Source organism: Gallinula chloropus (assembly GCF_964237585.1).
Source record: "Gallinula chloropus genome assembly, chromosome: 8".
Taxonomy (NCBI): Eukaryota; Metazoa; Chordata; class Aves; order Gruiformes; family Rallidae; genus Gallinula; species Gallinula chloropus.
Genome location: NC_140093.1, coordinates 10,339,140 through 10,360,039, shown reverse-complemented (window position 1 = coordinate 10,360,039; position 20,900 = coordinate 10,339,140). Strand labels below are relative to the sequence as shown.

Here is a 20,900-nt window from a genome sequence, read left to right as displayed (position 1 = left end):
ACGCACACTCATAGCAGAGCTATGGTGGCTCTGCAGCACAGGAATTTTGAGAAGCACTGCATTTACCAGACATGCATGAAAAATGTTGTGCTGTACAGCTACATCATGTGTCTGCTATCTCCAGAAGAATCTGTTAGACAGACAGAATGTATACATAACAAATAGCTGATCCATAACATGGAAATAACATAACATGCCAAAGCAGCTAAGAAGCACTGAATCTACTACAATCATGCACTGGGATTACTATTTTTAAAAAATGCCATGCAGCAGATCAGATATTTCCTGTAAACACAGGACTTATTTCCATATATTCTGGAATGCATATAAACATACTCCTCCCTGGAAAACTCTGGAAGGAAATCTGGTTGTTCTGTATTTACAAATCCAGGTTTATACAGGTGCTCAGGCTGGAATAGTGTTTCCAGATTCCATGTGCTAGTAATTTGTGCAAACATAACACGTGTTTTTATGTTCCAGAGAAAGCCAAGGTTCCCAGTCCTCATCTAACTGGAGCTGATCCTAGAGATTCAGCTGTCAAATGGTTAGGAACACCATCTGGCCCATCCTTTAGCTCATATAAGACCAGCTCTACCTGAATCTGTGATTCCACATGAATCTTCTGTTGAGCCACCCCCTGATGGAAGGGATAACCAATTAAATACAGTGGATACACAAAATGTTTTTATCCACTGAAAAAAATTATATCCCTTTTTAACTGTATGTTTCTGCTATTGGAACACTCATATAGCATAACTAAATTACAGACTATACCATGTTATCACAGAACATGTGCCATCTGCTGCTTCAATTGAGAAAGACCTAGACAGAGATAGAACTCACCATCTCATTCTCTTCTCCCTGGTTAAGCTGTGCATAATGGTTCTTGGCAGGATTTTCCTCCATGAAACGAGCCTCTGGAGACTTTCTAGAGCACCCTCAGGACAGGTCTTCAGCCTTACGTGCTTGAACTTCCACACTGAGGAAGTGCTCCAAGTACACGCCTTTCTTATAACTCTGCTGTTTGAGGAATGGAGCTCCTCCCTCTCTGTGGGGTTAGCAGGTAACATTCATCCCTCCCCTATTCTCTTGTTGGGAGTATTGTGGCTGTGAGGTTACATGTGAAATTCACTCAAAGGCACTGCAAGAAAGAAAAAGTTAGATCTCACAAGTGTTTGCCACAATATGACTTCGTGTCCGAACTCTGACGGGTGCAAGCAAGTACTGTTGGCATGCAACTTTCAGGGGAGGGCAAGAGGGCAGTATTTTAATTCAAGAGATTATGGAATCACTGGAGACCAGGAGTGGGTCCAAATGAGAAGGAAAATGGCATTGCTGTTATTACACTCTTAGCAACCAGCCTGTGATCCCCACATGTGCCCTGGAGAAAAATTCAAGCTCTGGAATTGCAAACAGGGGCCTGGGTTTGTGTAAGTGGATTTAGGCACTGGCTGTGGGTCAGCATCCAGCCATATAGGACCTGTAACCAGGATTTTTATTCATTATTTGAAATATCATCACAGAATGTCTTCTGACCTCACCATATAACTTTGGGAAATGTCAATGACGTTATTTACTCACTCATGGGGGGAAACTGAAGCTCCCCACTTACATCACTGAGCTGGATGCAAATGTCTCTCTGACCTTCAAATTGTGGCCAAAAGGAAACTGGCAGAAAAAGTGTGCTGAGGGGTTTATCACCTCATTTGTTGCTGTTGCACTTGTTTTACTCTTTCCTTGTACTTTGGTAGTTAAGACTGCATCCCAACAAAGAGGAAGTCAGTCAAGAATTCCAGGAGGCTTGCATGGATGAAAGAGGAGCTCCTGGACAAACTCAAACCAAAAAAAAAGGAAGCTTACAGAGGCTGGAAGGACAGGCAGGTAGCCTGAAAGGAATACAGAGAAACTGTCTGAGCAGCCAGGGATGACGTTATGAAAGCTAAAGCCCTGATAAAATTAAATGTGGCTAGGGATGTCAAGGGCTAGAAGAAAAGCTTCTATAGGTTTGCCAGCGATAAAAGGAAGATTAAAGAAAATGTGGGCCCTCTCTGGAAGGAAATGGGAGACCTGGTTATCTGGGATATGGAGAAGACTGAGGTATTCAACCATAGTGCCCAAGCCTCAGAGGCAAAGGCAAGGTCTGGAAGAGTGAAGAACCACCCATTGTAAGAGATGAGGTTCAAGACCATCTAAGGAACCCAAAGGTGTACATTTCCATGGGACCTGATGAGATGCATTTATGGGTCCTGAAGGAACTGGCAGATGAAGTCCTAAGCCACTATCCATCCTATTTGAGAAGTCATGGCAGTGAAGTTCCCACTGGCTGGAAAAGGGGAAACATAACTCCATTCGTAAAAAGAGGAAAAAAGGAAGATCCAGGGGTCTACATGCCAGTCAGTCACACCTCTCTGCCTGGCAGGATCATGGAGCAGATCTTCCTGGAAACTATGCTGAGGCATATGGAAAATAAGGAGGTGAAGCCAACATGGCTTCACCAAGGGCAAATTATGCCTGACAAATTTGGTGACCTTCTACGACAGGATTACAGTGTTGGTGGACAAGATGATGTCATCTACCTGGACTTGTGCAAAGCATCTGACACAGTTTCACACAACATCCTTGTCTCTAATTGGAGAAACATGGATCTAACAGATGGACCACTGCATGGATAAGGAATTGGCTGGATGGTCGCACTCAAAAGAGTTGTGGTCAATAGCTCAATGTTCAAGTGGAGACCGGTGACAAGTGGTGTTCCTCAGAGTATCGTGACAGAAGCTGTTTAACATCTTTGTTGGAAACATGGGCAGGGGGATTGAGTACACCCTCAGCAAGCTTGCCAATGACACCGAGCTGTGTAGTGTGGTGAACACACTGGAGAAAAGGGCTGCCATCCAAAAGGACCTTTGCAGGCTTGAAAGGTAGGCCCATGTGAAACCTCATGAAGTTCAATGAGGCCAAGTGCAAGGTCCTGTACATGGATTAATTAGGGCAATCCCAAGCACAACTACAGGGTGGGTGGAGAAGGTATTGAGAGCAGCCCCAAGGAGAAGGACTTGGGGATATTGGTAGGCAAGAAGCTCAACATGACCCAGCAATGTGTGCCTGCAGACCAGGAAGCCAACCATGTCCTGGAGTACCTCCCAAGCAGCATGACCAGCAGGTCAAGGGTGATGATTCTCCCACTCTACTTTGCTCTTGTGGAATGCTGTGTCCAGCTCTAAGGTCCCCAGTACAAGAAAGACATGGACCTGTTGGAGCGCGTCCAGAGGAGGCCAGGAAGATGATCAGAGGGCTGGAGCACCCCTCCTAAGAAGACAGGCTGAGAGAGTTGGGCTTGTTCAGCCTGGAGCAGAGAAGGTTCCTGGAGAAAGGAAGGGGAGACCTTATAGCAGCCTTCTAGTGCCTCAGGGGGGCTGACAAGAAAGCTGGAGAGGGACTGCTAACAAAAACATGTAGTGACAGGAGAAGGAATAATGTCTTTAAGCTGAAAGATGGCAGATTTAGAAAGAAATTCTTCACTGTGAGGGTGGTGAGGCTCTGACACAGGTTGCCCAGAGAAGCTTTGGCTATCCCCTCCCTGGGAGGGTTCAAGGCCAGGTTGGATGGGGATTTGGGCAACCTGGGCTAGTGAAGGGTGTCCCTGCCCATGGCAGGGGGTAGAACTAGGTGATCTTTAAGGTCCCTTTCAACCCAAACCTGTCTACGATTCTACGAAGTTACACACCAAATATTTTAGGAATGAGGACAACAGAGGCAAACCTGTTCTTCCAGCAAATATGTTTAAGGAAACTAAAATATTATTTCTAGGGTGCCTGAAACAGACCATGATGTGCCACTTTAGTTCCAATTTATTAGCATTTTACTTCCACGTGGCGTGCACTTGTACAAGTGCCAGACATCTAAGGCACCTGGAGAGACCACTGCCTATCCTGAGAGGGCAGGCTCAGAGAAACTGATAGAGGAGAAATGCAGAGAACAAAGAGACAGTGAGGCAGGTAGGTCCATTAACACAAGAAATAGTGCTCATTTCTGACAATATGAGGCAGGCACAGACCTGCAAACCTGAAGTGCACATATGCACAGCACAGGGACAGATATGTTTATAAAATGCTGGTAACAAGAAGTTTGCATTGGAACGATGTTGCTTGGTCTTGACACTTTAAAACACTTTCAAAAGGAACACAAACCAGAGGCTGGACAGAAAAGAATGTAATTGTTTCAGGCTGTGTAAAGGGTGATTTTTTGCAATGAGATCAAGGGGGAACAAGGTGCTCTCCATACCCCAGCTTCAGCATTACCCCTTCCTTCCCTGCACTGCACTGAGGTTACCTTTGAGGCTTTCAGCTTTTCATTTTGTTCTTCTGAGACCCAGCAACAGCATCTCCAGTTATGACATATGAATCACAATTTTCAATTAAAAATTAAAAAGAAAGAATGCATTTATGTCTATTTCTGATAAATCTGATTATATAGGAAAAAACTGAGCAGTACTATCTAGAAGCTATAAAAGATAGAAAACAACTGCAAAGGTACCTTTTTCAAGGCAGGTGATGATTCTGTGAAATGACTCATTATTTTGGGAGGTTCCAGGGATGGAAAATAGGAGTGCCACACATGCTTCTTCTGCCTGCTTTTGCTGCTTCCTCAAATGTCAGCCTTGCTCTTTCTAGTGTCATAGAAGACTAGGGTGTAGTAGAGGTCCTTGACTGCCCTTTCACAGGGAGGACAGATGAGCTACACATAGATTATCCCACCAAACCTGGGTCTCCAGGAAAGAATTAAGACTCATCTATTCATTATCCATAGGCTTATTCCAGCTTCTGTTGATAATTTCTGCTCCTACACAACACCCTTACTAGTGAGAGTCCTATCTTCACAACTGAAAACAAAGAAAAAAACAGATTAAAGGTGTAAAACACTTGTAATTTCCCTAGTTTGGTAACCTAGCATAATAGTCCAGAAAAATCTGTTAATCCAGAACCAATGCAAATGGTGAAATTTGTTCATTTTCTTAAGCGGGTTCACTTACTCCTAGAGAAAACACCTCTAAAGCACGCTTTATTAGAACCTTTAGTTATACGATGCCCTCTACTGTTCAAAGCAAGAATTACGTTTTGGTTTTGTCTTTTAGCCCCAGACTGCAGCTGAGCATCACTGTATAAACACAAGCCCGACCTATAAAACACTCCAAATCTCTTCCTCGGATTATCTTAGCACAGGATTCCCAGCTCTGGGAAAGGTAACTGTGGACCAGCTGGTGACAGCCCATAGGACACAACGGAGAAGAACAAGAAAGGGATCAGAAAACACAGAGGAACTCAGGATTGTTTAAAGAAAAGGATAACAAGACAAGTCATGACAGCAGTTTTCAAACATGTAAATGCTAGTTAAACGTCAGGTGAAAAAAATTTTCTCTGTGCCCACTGTGGATGGAGCTAACTTGCTGCAAAACAGGCATAAGACAAAACTTCCCATTGATGGCAGCGAGCACTGGCATTGACAGGTGAAAACTCCACCTGAGTTTTTTACTGGGTGAGGCACACACCTCTCAGACATGAGGTAACTGCAGGTGATTCTGTCGGAGGGCAGATGGGCAGGTCTACTGAACTGCCCTGGTTACTCCTCTGCCTCCCAGCTCCACAGCATCCTGCCCACAAAAATCCACCAACAGCTCACAGAAGCCCATAGAGACACACCTTGTGTTTTCCAGCTTTCAAGGCAGCGCTGAGACCCATTTCACAGGCTTCTTCAGCGCCACAACAGCTGGGAAATCATGTACCGGTCTTATTTAAGAGCCTGGTACAACCCCAGGCCTGCTCCAGGGGCTGGGCCTCTCTGCTCTGATCAGCCATGACCGGGCGGGACAAGCCACAGAGGCGAACCCAGGCAGCCTCCGTCCGGCCGAGGGGGACAGAGGTGGGGCCCTGAGGTCTGGCCCCACCGTCTCTAGGGTATAAGGGGAACACGAAGCCTGCCTGTGGAGAAGATATCACCTCTCCGCTTCTGGGCGGGAAACCTCCAGCGCTGCTCCCTAAAAGCCCGCCCTCCCTCGCCGCCGCGCTCGGAACCTTTGTGCGGGGAGGTGCTGTTTCCAGCCGGCTCGGCTGCAACGGACCGCGGTGCCCGGAAGCGGCGGCAGCCCTGTCAGCCCGCGGCCGCTCCACCTGCCCTTGCCCGCGGTAGCCCGGGGCGCCAGGCGCAGTAGCGGAGCCCCGGCCGGAGACCGCGGTGCGAGCGGCTCCTGCGGGCCCTCCCCGGCCGTTAGGATGTGGCGGACGCGGGCGGCAGCGGCTTGGTGAGCGGGGCGGGCCGTGGCAGGGGTCAGGGCGGGCGCTGAGGGCTGCTAGCGGGCCTGATCCCGGGGCGCGGCGGCACTGCCGAGCGAGCGGCTGCCAGAGGCGCGACCCTCTCCTACCTCCTCCGGCCGCGGGGTTCAGCCCCGGGCGCGGCGAAGGTTGGAACAGCCACCCCGGCTGAGCAGGCCCGTGGGAACGGGGCTGCCTGCGGGGGAGGCCGGAGCCAGGTAGCGGTGCGGGGGGGAAAGGGTGGGTGGCGCCGGGGTGAGCCCGAGGCCTGCTCTCAGGCAGGCTGTTCCCCGTCCTTCAGCGCCCCCGGGACGCGGGGGTGCGGCCTGGAAGGGAGCTGTGCCCTGCGTACCCGCCCTGGGGAGTTGGGCCCTCTTCGTGTCCGGACGCCGGCCCTCCCCAGCAGCTGCCCACCTTCCTCTTTCTTTTCCCCGGCGTCGTGCACCGTTGTAGGCAGGAGTGGTGAAACTGAACGGCTGGGGGATCTCGCCGCCTTCCTCGGCAAACGTGGGAGCAGCAGGAGGGAAACAAGTGCTGTCTAGTGCTGAATGAGAGAAAGGAAGTGCCACAGAGCTTTTTATCAGGTTACATTGGAAAGACTGCACCACAGTCATAGCTGTCAAAAGCGGGTGAAACTTGTCTTCCCAGAAAGTTTGTCCCAGCTGAGGTGGGGATTTATTTAACTCTTAAAGTGGAGCAGTAGGTGTAAAGCGTTAGATATGGTGAATTCCAGATGGAATGCTTGGCTATTGTAGTAAAAGCCCCACTTTTTCTTGCTTTACAATGTATCTATAATCTCATTGCAGTGCTAGAGTAGTCAGGCTGCAGGCCTGCACAGGCACACACTAATGGCAGAGCTGCTCATGTCTGAAAGGTTAATTTTTGTTGGTAGAAACAGCTTGCCAGAAGCTTTACATTTGAAACTTAATACATACTTCACTTAATGGCATTGTTCTGGTACCCTTTTCAGTGTAGCTGCAACTTTCAGTGACAATTTTATGGTGGGTTGCTTTTTTGATCAGCATTCATCTGTAGTTTTCAGCAGGAGGAGAAAAGAAAAAAGGGAGGTTGTGATATAATGATAAGATTAGATTTTTTTTAACAAAATACAAGTTTTGCATGTACAATTAAAGTAGGTAGGGTTTGAATTATGTGTAGGACTCAAATAACAAATGTTGATCAAGTTCTTGCCATAACAATTAGTGGCACAGCTGAACTTTTCCTTCAGTTTAATCATACAGAATGAAAGTTGTAAAAGACAGTGCATTTCAAAAAAACAAGCACAGAGAAGAAAATTATACCATACTTAAAACTGCCTTAACGCAGATGAAAGCTAATAATGAGAAGTGGCTGCCATAGTTTGTGCTACCTCTTGGCCTCTGCTGAAAATCTTAAATATCTACCTAATAGTAGTGACTGCAAAATAAAATAATGGCCTAGTCATCAGCTTGCTTTCAGGACTTAAAGCAGTTCTAATGTGGAGGTACTTACTTCTATTGTTATGTAACCCGTTCTGTATGGGTACTATCTTGTGCTTAATTTCCAAGCCTCCTGTAATTCCTTGTCAAAGAGGAGAAACTTGTTACTACTTTAGGGATTATTGTGCTTTTGCTTATTGTCCTTTTCCTAGGTGCTGTGTTTGTTACTGCAAAGGCACAGCCTTCTAGATAATTCTAAGTAGTACAGCAGCAAGAGGATGCCCTCCAAAATTGTAGTGACTCTTACAAATGAGGACTTTCATAACAGGCAGTGAAGTTCCCTTTTTCTCAAGCTTTCTAAACGTAGGTTTTCAGGAGTATTGGTCTTCAAAGAGAGGAAGCTATCTCAATGCACACAATTCTGATTTTACAGTTGTCTTCCAAAAGCTCAATTTCTGGGTCAGAAGTTCTTTTGTAACAAAGTCTTCCACTTCTTTGGATGCTAAGAGTATGCCTGTGGTAGACAATGTCATCTCTAGTACATTACATGGAAAATCTTTATGCAGAGAACCATGTGGATTGCAGAGCATGTTATTGGAAAATGCTGTTATCTCCATTTCAGATGGTTCATTTACTGTCTTTGACATCTGTTAATTTTAAATTATAAATTGTAGGATTGTAGAGTGAATAATTTGCCTTATCAGTGCTGTGAAGCACTCTTGCTTTATATTTGCCCCCTTTGTAAGTAAGTACAATTGGAAATCTTGAAAAGCACCAAAGACAAAGCATTAATTTCAAGACTTAAGTCATATTTTACATCCATTAAATGATTTAGTATTAAACATTTTGATATGATTTTGAGACTAAATGTTACAGAAGAACTTACTTTTCCAGAGCTGTTGTCTTTTCCCTAAACTAACAAAGCTACAGAACTATCAGAACATTGAAGCATGCATATAGTGTAATTTGAAGATATGTAAGGAGATTTTTTTTTCCAGCCTAGGAGTATGTTCTAATAAAGTTAGGATCATAAGTTCCTTTGTTTCAACATGTACATTTCATGGTAGAGTTCTGGTTTCAGAGTTGAATCTTTAAGATTGAAATTTTCCATCTTGCATGAATTGCAGTTCAATGAAGCCTTTCAACAAACATGGTGCAGCCATCTCCAGAAGTAATCTTGTCTATGTATGACCAAAGGCATAATGATAGTGCTGTAATCCTAGAGGTGCAGAATATTAGAGTGAAAGGAAACAAAAGATGTCATCAGTGGATGCTTCAGCTCCTAAGGAGAATCTGTTTTGCAAAGGAAAAGACAAATGTATTTTAAAAAATAATTTTGTCAATGGATTATTTTTTGAAGCTTAAAAATTCTCCACAAAATTAATGTTATCACAGAGTTAATTTTGTGTGACATTACAGGCCAAACTCAAGTCTTCTTTATGTTGGAAGATAATCATTCATCTGTGCACTCCTAACTTCTGTGTGCCCAGATGGTGTTTTACCACAGACATGTTAATTGACTCAATCCAGCGTGGAAGTCAAATTTGATTCATAGTAGACTTCATAAACAGCATTTCAGGTTTTATTATTAATCACTAGAAATGCTATAGCAGTTAATGCTGTTTACAGCTTTTTCTGGTAGCACAATAGCTGGAAGTTGTACATGAAGAATGAGGCTGTAATTTATCTGTAACCACCTAAAACGTAATGTGGATTGCTTCTAAAGAGTTTGAGTTGATGGTGTGTTGAGGAAATCTGTGACTTAAGGCTTTTGTTTCTTTCTTGTAGTGTCATCTGCCGGAGCCTGGCAAACAGCAGCTATGGAATGAAAAGGAAGTCGCCACTCCAAAACTTGCACCTTGTGTCCCGCAGTATTCATCACCCCCACTACCCCAGCTCAAAATTTCAGAGGCCTCCACTAAGGATATCTGTTCAGCTGTTCTCTTCTCTCAGTCGTCTTCCCCTCCACAAAACGAAACTTTTAAATGTAAAATGTGGATACCAGCCCCACAGGAACTTTTGGCTGGCCAGGCTAGCCTCAAGGCTTCTCAAAATTCGCTATCTTATATTAGGATCTGCTGTAGGTGGTGGTTATACAGCTAAGAAGGTATTTATCTGTGGAAGCTATTTTAGTGTTTCATGTTTATTGTTATGATATACATCAGAACAGTAGTTTCTGATATAGCCACAAACATACAAGATGTCATTGTTTGGTTAACTAACGACAACAAAGATGAGTGAATATGGAAAGCAGATCTTAAAATTTTTTTTAAGAGAAGTATTATAGATTTTAAAAGATCCTAGTGGTATTAGTCAAATCAAAAAGACGGTAGGTTAGTATGTTTTATATGTTGGTATTACTTTTCAGTAGATGCTCACATGCTTCTCTACATAAATTTCTTTTTCTATTTCTACTATTGTTTTTTTCCCTTTTTGTATTAGACATATGATCAGTGGAAGGACATGATGCCAGATCTTGATGAATATAAGTGGATTGTTCCTGACTTCATTTGGGATCTTGATGAACATATTGACTTCGGTATCACAAAAGCTAAAGCTCGTATCTAAAGACTAGTACATGCACACCTTAAGCATAAGGGCGTAGGTCCTCAGTGCCTCTCTCCAGTACTATCTTTGTTGCTTTAATTTGGCCAAATTTGCATTGTTACAGTTTGGTTTGTGTCCTAACACAGTGTTTGTATCAGTGTGTTTGTAGGAAGAAATTAAGCTTCATTTAGTATTGATATTCCATGATTCAGTAGGCTTTTTGCATATTTGCAGAGGAAAGTTAGAAATCTAAAAAACAAGCACTGAGTTACTACTTAAATCTGCTGGGTAGTAAGGTGGTGGTGTTGGTGGGTGGGTTTTTGGATGGGATTTTTAAGGTTTATGAAGATTTCATTACATGTGTGAGCATTGCACAGATAAATGAAGAGATTGAATATCAGACATATGCTTTGTGTTCATTACTAGGTGACACTAAACTTTTATAGTACACTAAAACTACTAATTTTTTAACTTTTTCAATATTGGCTTATTTATGAAATTGAAAAATAAGTTTTTCTTAAACTGTACAAGACATGTGAGCGTAGTTAGTGTCATACAGTGTTTAAATATCCTGTACAAAGAATGTGAGAGAATAACACATGAAATGTGAAATGCAGCCTTAGGTTTTAGCGAATTTTCAAGTACCTGAGGCAACCAACATATTGGGAAGTTCAAAGTCTAAAAAAGCAATTGGTTTTCAGGTCTGGTATTTCCCAGCACTGGTGGGGGGAGGTGCATGTTGAAAGAAACTTTAAAAAAAAGCCATGTCCTGTTCCTAGGTTTCACAGCCTAAGCCATTTTTGTTCCAAAAATAATAGGAAAAAACCACTACTCATTTGCTGTTGTACTGTTTTTCTAGAAAAACTTATCAAAGCCCTTCCTGATGCAGATGACCTTGCCAAACTTCTGCCTGACTTTGACAAGATCGGAGAGAGCTTCACATCACTGAAGGGATTTTTTTCTCCTGGTGAGAACAATTTTTCAGCTTAGTTTATACTTTCAAAATTAAAACTATTACAAGATGGGGTTACAGATATGTCACTAGACCCTAAAAGAAAGTGGACCCTGAAAATGCATGCCTTTGCATTGAATATCTCATCTGAAAGTGGTATGGACACAGGTAAGTGTAATGTATTTTTAAAAGGAAAAATTCTGGTAGCAAGTACAGAGGACCAAAATGTGAAACTGAATAGAAAACTAGAATTCTTGTGCAACTCTAAACAAACAGATTGACAGCTAGGTTGCTTCAGTGAATTGTAGAAGCTGGACAACTCCAGCTGGAATTTGGCAAGAGTGGTGCTGGACACTATCAATACCACAGGTGGCACAGGACAAAAAGAGTTGGGATACTAAGAATGATGGTTCTTGATCTTGCAAGCATGTGAAATGAGATTAGTAACAAACATATTCTTTTGGGTTGAATAGTCCAGAAGGACTTGCTTGAAGATTTATCTTAACGGCTTCATTTCAAAGGAGTAGGAGTCCTAATTCCATCACAAAAGACAGTGGGGTGGTTTCTCAATTCGGTGTGGCCAGGAAGTAGTAGGCTTAATGGAATTCAGGTTTGAAGGGACTTAAGTTTGTTTTCATGAAAGGTTGTATGTGGTGTGATAATTAATTATTATGGTATATAATAGGAATAGTCTTGCACTTTATTACATACCTGGGTGAAGTTTTGAGCTACGCTCAAAAGCAAGCCAGAGATGATGATCAAATCAATCATTTTCAGTTTTAAAAAGCCCACTAATCAGAGACATTTATTGGAGGTGTTATAGTCATTGCTCTGTGTTTGAAAATGTTTCTCTCTCCGTGTGCATTGAAAGTGTACTTGAATTTTCTTAAAGTAGTGTCAATGGCGGAACTAGTTTATTAGTCTTAAACTCAGTGAGCACCTAAGTAGGGATCAAGTTCAACAGTGACAAGTAGATTACAATCTCCTATGTAATCTGGCTGTTAAAAATTTTGACTGCTTAAAGTAGTGGTGTTATTGACTTGTATTATGAGATGTCATCTATTATTTGTTGTACGCACGTGGACATAGATGCCATTTATGATTGTGTGGTCCTCCAAATGAGACAAAGATCCCTAATCTTTGTTTTACACTTTGTTTTGTGTTTATAATTTTTATTTCCCCTCTTCTGCTGATTTTTCACAGGTTACAATTTGGTTAGTGAAGTCATAGGAGCTTCTGATCTACTTCTGTTGTTAGGTGTGTAAAAGCCATTTTTACTGCCCTTAACCTGCCTCTTTAAAGCAAACTCTTAAAAGACAACCATACTGAGAGGAGTGAATATCAACATAAACACAACTGTGTACAGCAATTTAATGTCTAATTACAAATATTTTCCAGCTATTTTAAAAATACTTAGATGTTCCCCTGTGAGGATGTGTAGAGAAATAGCTGTAATTTCTCTGCCACAGTCCTTAGCAGATGCTTTTTTATTTTCAGAGGCTTGTTCTGAAATCTGATGTCATTACAATGGAAAAGACTTTAAATTTTTTTCTTGCTACAATAATACCAATGGAATTTTGTGTTTTTTGTTCATGTTTATCAGAAGTTATTGATTTTAAAATGTCTTTGGAACTTCAGTAGTCCGATTGTAGCTATCTACTCCCTGGTGCTACAACTAGAGTCGCAAACTAGATATAAAATTTTCATATTAATTTTGAACTGAATTGCTTTTTCTGTTTCTTCAGGTGAATGTCTTTCTGTAGGAACTTCAAAGATTCTTGAATTAATGATTCATATGATTTGAAACTTGAATTTTATATTAAGTGTAGTTTGAGAGTTTGTAAGTGCCTCTTGTACGTTACAGTGAATTTCTGTAATTATGTCTTAGGTTCTCCAGGAGAAACAGCATTCAGAGCTACTGACCAGGGATATGACAATGACAAACAGTACAAGAAGGTAATTGCTTTCTCTCAAAACTAAAAATACCTTGGCAACGGCTGATTTTTTTTAAATGCTTCAGTAGCTAGTTGTGGGTATTTGAAGCAGCTTGAATAGAATTTATCTCTGAAAATTACTTGAATATGCATTGTTGGTTTTGATATATAAACAGAAGGATGATAATAAACATTTTTGTGTAAGGAAAATACAAAGCAGTCATAAAAATATTTAGGTATTGTATTCTTGAGAGACTTGGTTTGTAATAGGAATGTAATTTTAGGTATATTGTGTGCATTTGCAATTTTTCAGGGAATGTTATCAGCAGCACTTGAGCTTGTAGCTTAGTACTGAGATTGGTTTATGCCTTTATAGTTACTTTCAGGCATTTATGCTTGCAACCTCATTTCTGTTGATATTTTTGCAGTTGTGATTCTCACTTAAGGATATCTGCCTTAATAAAGAATTTCTGTTTCTTAAAGCAATCTGTCTTTTTACTGTCTTTATTTAGGCAAAGTGTGTATCATGTTTTTGTTACTATATTCTGAAAAGAAAAGTTACTGTATTTTGCTGACTAGAAGTTGTAGCATTTTTTTCCTTGAACTAAAGAAGGTGAAGTTTAGCTTTTTGTGTTTTTGAATAGATCTTATTTCTATTTAATATATAAACCATGATATGCCTCATTCTTTAAAGGCTTTGCATTTTTCCTTTGTATATTTTAAGAAAATCCTTTTTTAAAAAAAGAAGGAAAAAAATCCGTAAATTTGTAAATTCTTAAATATTTACCTCTGCAACTGAAAGTGTCTGGAGCTTTTACATAAAAGATATTTCTGTATATGCAGGCATGTATACATTTATTATACATTAATTCTGCATGGCAATCTGTAGTGAAACCTGTACGAAGCTTGCTTTATATAATAGGGGTTTTTTTCCCCCTGTGGAACAGTGGTGATTTGTAGATAAGAAATAAATTTAGCTTTTTGTTTCCCCTTTGTAAGTAAACTTGTATATATTGCTTTCAGTGATTGCTTGGCACAGGTTTCACTGTTTAAAATGAATAAAAATCTTTACAACTGACTTGTGAAAAATTGGCCATCTTAGCTTATTGTCTTTGATAACTAAATTAACTGAGATTTTTACTGAATACAAGTAATATCACTAATAGTTTTTATTCTTTTTTTTGGAAGCAGCAAAAACTGCATTTTAATTTTGCCAACAGAACTCTGGCAGTGGTACAGGAAATACCAGCCCATATGAAGTCAATATGATTTGGAAAATTTAGTCTACCATGCTAATTTTTCTTAATCCAATTATATGTGCTATTCTGCGCATGGAAACTGTTGGTTTGCTAATAAATGTGATGAATTCTGGTCATAACATTTCAAGCAGGGCACATTTGAGTACCTTAACAAAGCATAATCAGTTTATTGACAAGGGAAATTCTTACTGTCAAGACAACAAACGGGTTAGGTGGCCTTTTTTTCATTCGGTGCTTTCCACTGCCAATCAATATCAGTTTGAGTTGTGATTGTATGGATACATGAAGTGCTGTAACATGGTACTAAATGTGCCTGCTGAGCTGATTTTCTTTGTTTCATTGTGAAAAGATGAGTAACTGGTAAAGGAATCTAGGAATTGCTCTTTAGAAGGAATGGTCTGTAGTACTGTTATTGGGCATGGTCCTCAGATAGGTCTCAAATTCCCACAGAATAAGTAAGAAACCAGTTTGCAATTAACTTTGAGAGAGTGAACGTTGTCCTGCAGACTGAATCAGGCTGTACTGCTTCTTGCCAGTTAATACGATGTTTTTATCATAATCTCTCATTTAATACAAAAGGTACAGTTTTTTGAAAAGAGAATGAAATTAAAATTACTGGAGTGGTCAGATAAATAATTTAAATGGAGTTTAAATCTAGTAGTACTTGGATTACAATAAGAAATTTTGGTCTTGAAGGGGAGAAGTTAGCTTTGAAAGCTCCAGTGTAGTAAAATACTTTATTGTAATGTATGTGTGGGACTAATTCAGGTTTGCACTTCCAGTAGCATTGTTACCTTCTTAGAAAATTATCTTGCGCTATTGTCTGTGTCCAAAACCAAATTCCTAAGGAGTTTCAGCTTCCTTTTAAAGCAAACAAGTTCCAAAGCTTAACCCAATTTTTCAAAATAATAATATACTGGTTATAGCTGTGATGAAGTGGGTGTGAAAAATGTGACTCGAGTATTGATCTAGGGCTTAGGAGCCAGACAAATAAATAATTCAAACCCAACCACAGAGTCTTTTATCTGCCTTTGGTTCTTTGATAAAATCTCATGCCTTGAAGAACCTGGTGCACTCGAGGATTTGGCTGGGTGTCGACTGCCTCGTGCAGCTGACAGACTCACCCTCAGTCTATGAGAAGTTTCCATCATTTTTCTATTCATAGCATCCTTACATTCCCAACTTAATTCCCAATTTCATGTTATAGGTACTCTGGATAAAGTCACGACATTCATTCAGATTCTTGGGTATTGATCTCTTTGCCTTCCCCATCATTTTCACCCCTTTATATCCCTCAGCATTTAGTTATTTTTCCTGCAAAGGCTCAGCTATGAGCAGTGACACTGCAGGCAGTGGGAAATAGTGGAAGGAGTCAAGGCATGCAGAAAGATGGGGCTTTTGTTGCTGGAGATAATGGGATGCATACTTTAGTCATGAGGAACTTTAAATTAAAGAGTTAGTCAAACCTAACTGAAGTGCAGCATATTAACTTTTCATGGAAAATAATGTATGTTTAAAGTATATGCAGTAACATTGTCAGCACACTTGTTTTGCCTTATTCTATTTATTGTGGTCCCAGGTTCTTCTGATGCCTTTGGAGGGTTTATGCCACTGTGTTTGTCAACTGGTGTTATTCCCTTTTACATTGTTTCTTTGCTAATGAAAATAATAATACAATGATTGTAAATGTTTTGGGGTTTGAAATCCCTTTAATTGATCAGTGTTTTCTGGGTAAAATTCTTTATAATAAACGTAGTGTACACTGAACTGATTCATTTTGAGGAGGGGGGAACTCTGGTAGTGATATAAACATTCTTGTGTCCTGCTTGTATGTTGAATTCTGTGCTTTATAAGGTTTTTGGTACTCCTTTGTAATATATATTTTAATTCAAACCTATAAAGTAAGAAGTCAAAAATAAGATTGAGTGATATGTACAAAGAAGGTGTTATTGAGAAGCCTTTTAAATTGCTGTACTTTTTACATGATGTTTTATTAAATGGTGTAAATGCAATTGAAAAAGGCTTTTTCATACTTTGCTGTTCCAAATGTCTTTAGAAAGTAATTGCACAATTACATTTGGTGAATTACAACACTTGTTACAGTGCCTGTTTCAAAGCTAAAAGGCCTTCATGGCAGGCTTTGTTCAATGTTTTTATCTTGTCTGTTCTTGACCCACAGCATAATTTTTAAAGGGACCATGTCAGGTCATATTGAGAGCTCCCTTGTTTGTGGAATGGCAACATTTTATTACTGTCCCTCTCATACCAAGGATAGCCATGAGGCTATCTCTCCTCACTGTTTCTGTTTTGCCTGATTTCTTGGCACTGTTCTAATGCTTCTGCTAGTCTGGCAATATAGAAATTTATTAAATCTTAAAGTGGTTCAGTAAAATACAAAAGTGAAGGTTTTTCTATTCTTAAAATGTTATGCAAATCACTGTTTGACAAATGTTTATATTTGTTCATTTGATTATTTCTCCTTTTATCCATCCTCTCCTGTGTTGTTTATCCTTATGTGTACATGCCTGTGTGTGTATTTTGTGCAACAAATGTGTAACTTGATGGTAGATATCTTGAATTCTTACACCAAAGTTCTATTTTGGGATTTGTTTTGATTCCTGCAGTGCATTTTTTTAAATCTTTCATGTTGTTGAATGCTTTCTTAGAAGAAGATGTAATTATTTTTTCTAAAGAGCTTTATTTAAATAGCTTGTCAATAGTTCATTCTGCATTCCCTGAAATAAATTGTACGTAAAGTTCCAGTAGGTTCCATGGTATTTCTAAATCAATTTTGAAAGACAGCTTGCCATTACTAGAATATTGGGTGTGGAGAGAGAGGAGAGGAAAACTGAGCTCTGTGGAGATGCTGAATAGGTCAAGGAATAAGCGTCAAGTGGCAGGGATTTTTAAGTGATTAGGAAGGTTTATGACAGCATGAATTTAAACCACAGCATGTTACAGAAGTAGAAGGGGCTTTTTCTTCCTTTATGCTCTAGAAATTCTTTTCCTTGTACTTGAAAAGTTAAGAAGCAGGAAAAATCATCTTTCTATAACCTGTCTGTATTGCTGAGTATAAGAACAAAATGAGGTCTTTTGTGTTACTGATAAAGTTGAGCCCATTAGCTGCTGTGCACAACTTTGTGTGGAATATCCAGAACGTGCTCTCTGAATCCAGGCCTGGTTAAGTTGTGAAAAATTGCTAAGGCTTAAGAAGTTCTGGTCTGAATAAGTGAAATGAAATCCTGAGTGTATTTTAAAGCCAGGATAGTTGATTTATATTTAGATGCTTAGTTGAAGTTGAATATAATTACATAATGTAGCTAAGTGTTTATTGTCTTGTTCTGCCTGGATTTAAATGCAGTTTTGCTGGCTGTATCCACTCCCAGCTGGCCAGCAAGACACCTTGCTAATGAAATGTCATTTTTGTTTGAAGTGACCCATTCATACCTGTTTTTCATCTGTCTTTGTCTCGCCCTTTGATTTAACTTTGTTCTCCTTACACCCCAAATTTTTCCTCTCCTTTTTATTATAAACTCATGGCAGGGCCTGCTGGGGGAACTCATTCTGTTACAACAACAAATCCAGCAGCATGAAGAGGAAGCACGCCGAGCCGCCGGCCAGTATAACATGGGGTCTTCACAGCAGAAGCGAAAGGTGATGGCTTAAGGGACAATATGTTCTGTATTCACACTAATCAAATACTTCAGCCTTCTGGTTTTGAGCTAGAAAAATCTAACTAATTAAATCATGGGCCCAAATAATTATTGCAACTTCACTACTGATGTATGTATAGTTCTGTTGCAGTTTAACTGAGCTGCATTTAAAGCATGGTGTTAAAAGCTGAAGAAGTACTTGTGTCACTTTGAAATTGTATGTTCTCTGCCTCTATATAAACTGTTATTTAAAGTTCATATGTTAAAAATGCATTGAAGGAAAGTATATGAATAAATGATAAATTGGATTTCTCTACTGTTGGTTACTGTAGCTGTATAGTACAGCTCTTTACAGGTAGTGTATATTTGGGAACGTTTTTTTCTGCTTTATACTGTTACCAATCTGAAAATGACAGTGACTCCTTAAAACCAACTTTGCACAGACAAATAAATACTGCTGTTAAGAGTCTCTACTGCATATTCACCAAAGGTATTCCTTTGTCTATTTTCTTTCCTAAAGCACGGTTTATACTGATACGCTGTGGCTGTTGAAGATCTGCTCATCATTTTATTTACTCTAATTTGAGCTGTGATCATTTTATTCATTATTATGCGGCTGAGGTGAATTGGAAATACTTCATAAATGGGGATATTCAAGTTGGCTAATCTGTTACAACCTGTAATTTTTAACCATGTTGTGTTGTTGGCTGCTTTTGTGTCCTCAGAAAATCTTTCTGATTGCTCAAATTTTTGAACAGCTTTGGAATTGAGCACTGGATACAAAACTTATTCTTCTGTACATCTGCAGATAACTCCCAAAGAAAGAGGCACACAGTAAATGTGAATTTTAGACAGCTGTATGGCTGCAATTGTCGGGTTTTTTAGTCTGTCAGGAGAGTAAATCATCGATCTCTGAAGCTAAAGTACCATTGTAACTTTAAATATTTTACTTTCTTGCTATATTATTTTTTGTGGTTTAGAGTTATAACCCTGACCACTCTAAACTGTTGTTTTAATTTAAAATATAAAATGTGGTGAAAGACAATTTTTCTTCATATTTAATTTTTCAAATTTAGTTAATATTCTCACTGGATTTAAAATAACACTGATTTATTCTGTCTTCAGTAAGGAATCTAGGCATTGTGTAATGAAATATAATGGGAAAGCAATTCCTTGAGATTATTTTTTCTCAAATGGTGTCCTATAAATGTCCTCTCATTCATTCCCTTTCACATGGGTATTTTAGTAGAAGATTACAGATGTCTTCAGTGTTCTAAATAGTCTCTGTTTATTCAGTTTCTCTCTTTTTAATAGAGAGTTCCTTCGGCCTCTCTCATATTGTATACAGTTTGAGAGAGCTTGAAATTTATTACAAAGTATTTGAATAGGATTACTGGAAAGGCAGTATTTGATATATAAAAATGTGTCAGCCTAATAAACACAATCAGGAAAAAAAAATCAGGAGTTTGATATTACATTTGTTTCTGACTTAAATTCAACCTTGTCAGTACCTTCTTGCAACTAATTCTACAATTGCCAAGGTGTCAAATAGTTGTAAGGGCTATCTTTGTTAATGTCATCCTGACACCCAGAGCAGGTACTCTATGTTTTTGGAGTGTTGAAACTCTAACTGCCCTTGCATATAAAAAAATAATAATAATTTTGTATTCCGGTGTGCTGTTTGGCACATGTGCCTATTGACAAGGAATGTGTCCTGTTTGTGACACTAATCTTTTAGCCTGAAACAAATTGAAGGAGATTCTAAACTATTTTCTTTAATATCTTGAGATGAGGGTGTAACTGAAAGATGCCAGTCATTGATCAAAATTATCCTTTGGAAGAAGAAATCGTTACTGTCATTGGAATAAGCCATTCCATGCCCTTTTGAGGGGGCACAAGCTGACCGTGTTTAATTTTAAACTCAGTTGGCTCGTTTCCACTCTACCTGAGAATCTGATCATTCCGTTTCTGGAAGTTCTGTTGCCCAGTTTGCTTCGAGGTTTTCCATTTAAATTATTCAATATGAAAACTACTTCAGTTGTAAACTGAGTAAAAGTAAGAATTCTTTCACAACCAGGAGAGGTTATTGTAAACAAAAATGTAACTGCTTCATGTTGATTCCTTCTGTCAGGCTTTTGATAAATATTTAGCACTGTAATTGATTGGTAGAGCTGCACTGTGCATGGCTGCTTCCTCATGCATTTTGCCTGGGCCTTGATATGTTTTGTTTATGTTGCTGGAAATCATTGTAGTACTTCTGTAGATGATCAATTTAGAATTACTTATAGTCTGGTTGGAGAATGTACAAATCCAATAACTGTGGTTTCAGAGGCACTGAATTTTCAGAGGCACATGCCTATTTTATACAATATGTGGCAAAGGCTGCTGGAAAGCAACCACTGTGAAAAAATGAGTAACGAGGAGGAGGTTCTGGTATTCTTAGTAAGCAGGTATCTGCATTTTTGTGTGCAGCAACCCTTGATTAAAAATGACCCTACAGTCTTCTTTTCTAGTCCTTTATGGTGACAATGGGGGAAGAGGTGCAAACCATGCTGAACAAATATTGATGTGCCTATATGGAGATTTTTTTTTTAAATTTATTGTGAGTAGAAATAGATCATAGATATTTATGTGTGACTGTTAGTACTTCAGATTGTTAGGATAATTCTAGTTTTTATTGCCAACTTAAACATTTTTAGTAATACTTTGAATTAAACGTTCAAAATACTGTATCTACCAACTGCAGCTAAGTGTTGAAAGCCTCCCTAAACCAAATGCTGAAGCATATATACTATTCATGAACTCTCTGTTACTTTTGACATAATTTACCTA

General features: G+C 39.6%; 2 protein-coding genes across 2 annotated transcripts in view; one reads left to right on the top strand and one right to left on the bottom strand.

Annotated features, from left to right (window-relative positions):
* Nucleotides 1-906, bottom strand: part of LOC311194173 (putative cation-transporting ATPase 13A4) — a gene marked incomplete at both ends in the record, with an annotated part of 40,928 nt that extends 40,022 nt beyond the window's left edge. Inside the window, one exon of the mRNA XM_084267194.1 lies at nucleotides 844-906. Within this exon, the coding sequence (XP_084123320.1) occupies nucleotides 844-906 (63 nt within the window). The remainder of the gene's footprint in view (nucleotides 1-843) is intronic.
* Nucleotides 907-9,762: 8,856 nt separating this feature from the next.
* Nucleotides 9,763-20,900, top strand: part of OPA1 (OPA1 mitochondrial dynamin like GTPase) — a 51,116-nt gene continuing 39,978 nt past the window's right edge. The window contains exons 1-6 of the mRNA XM_084267716.1: nucleotides 9,763-9,830; nucleotides 10,166-10,262; nucleotides 11,130-11,237; nucleotides 12,426-12,479; nucleotides 13,111-13,178; nucleotides 17,959-18,069. Of these exons, the coding sequence (XP_084123842.1) occupies nucleotides 10,187-10,262; nucleotides 11,130-11,237; nucleotides 12,426-12,479; nucleotides 13,111-13,178; nucleotides 17,959-18,069 (417 nt within the window). The 5' untranslated portion in view covers nucleotides 9,763-9,830; nucleotides 10,166-10,186. The remainder of the gene's footprint in view (nucleotides 9,831-10,165; nucleotides 10,263-11,129; nucleotides 11,238-12,425; nucleotides 12,480-13,110; nucleotides 13,179-17,958; nucleotides 18,070-20,900) is intronic.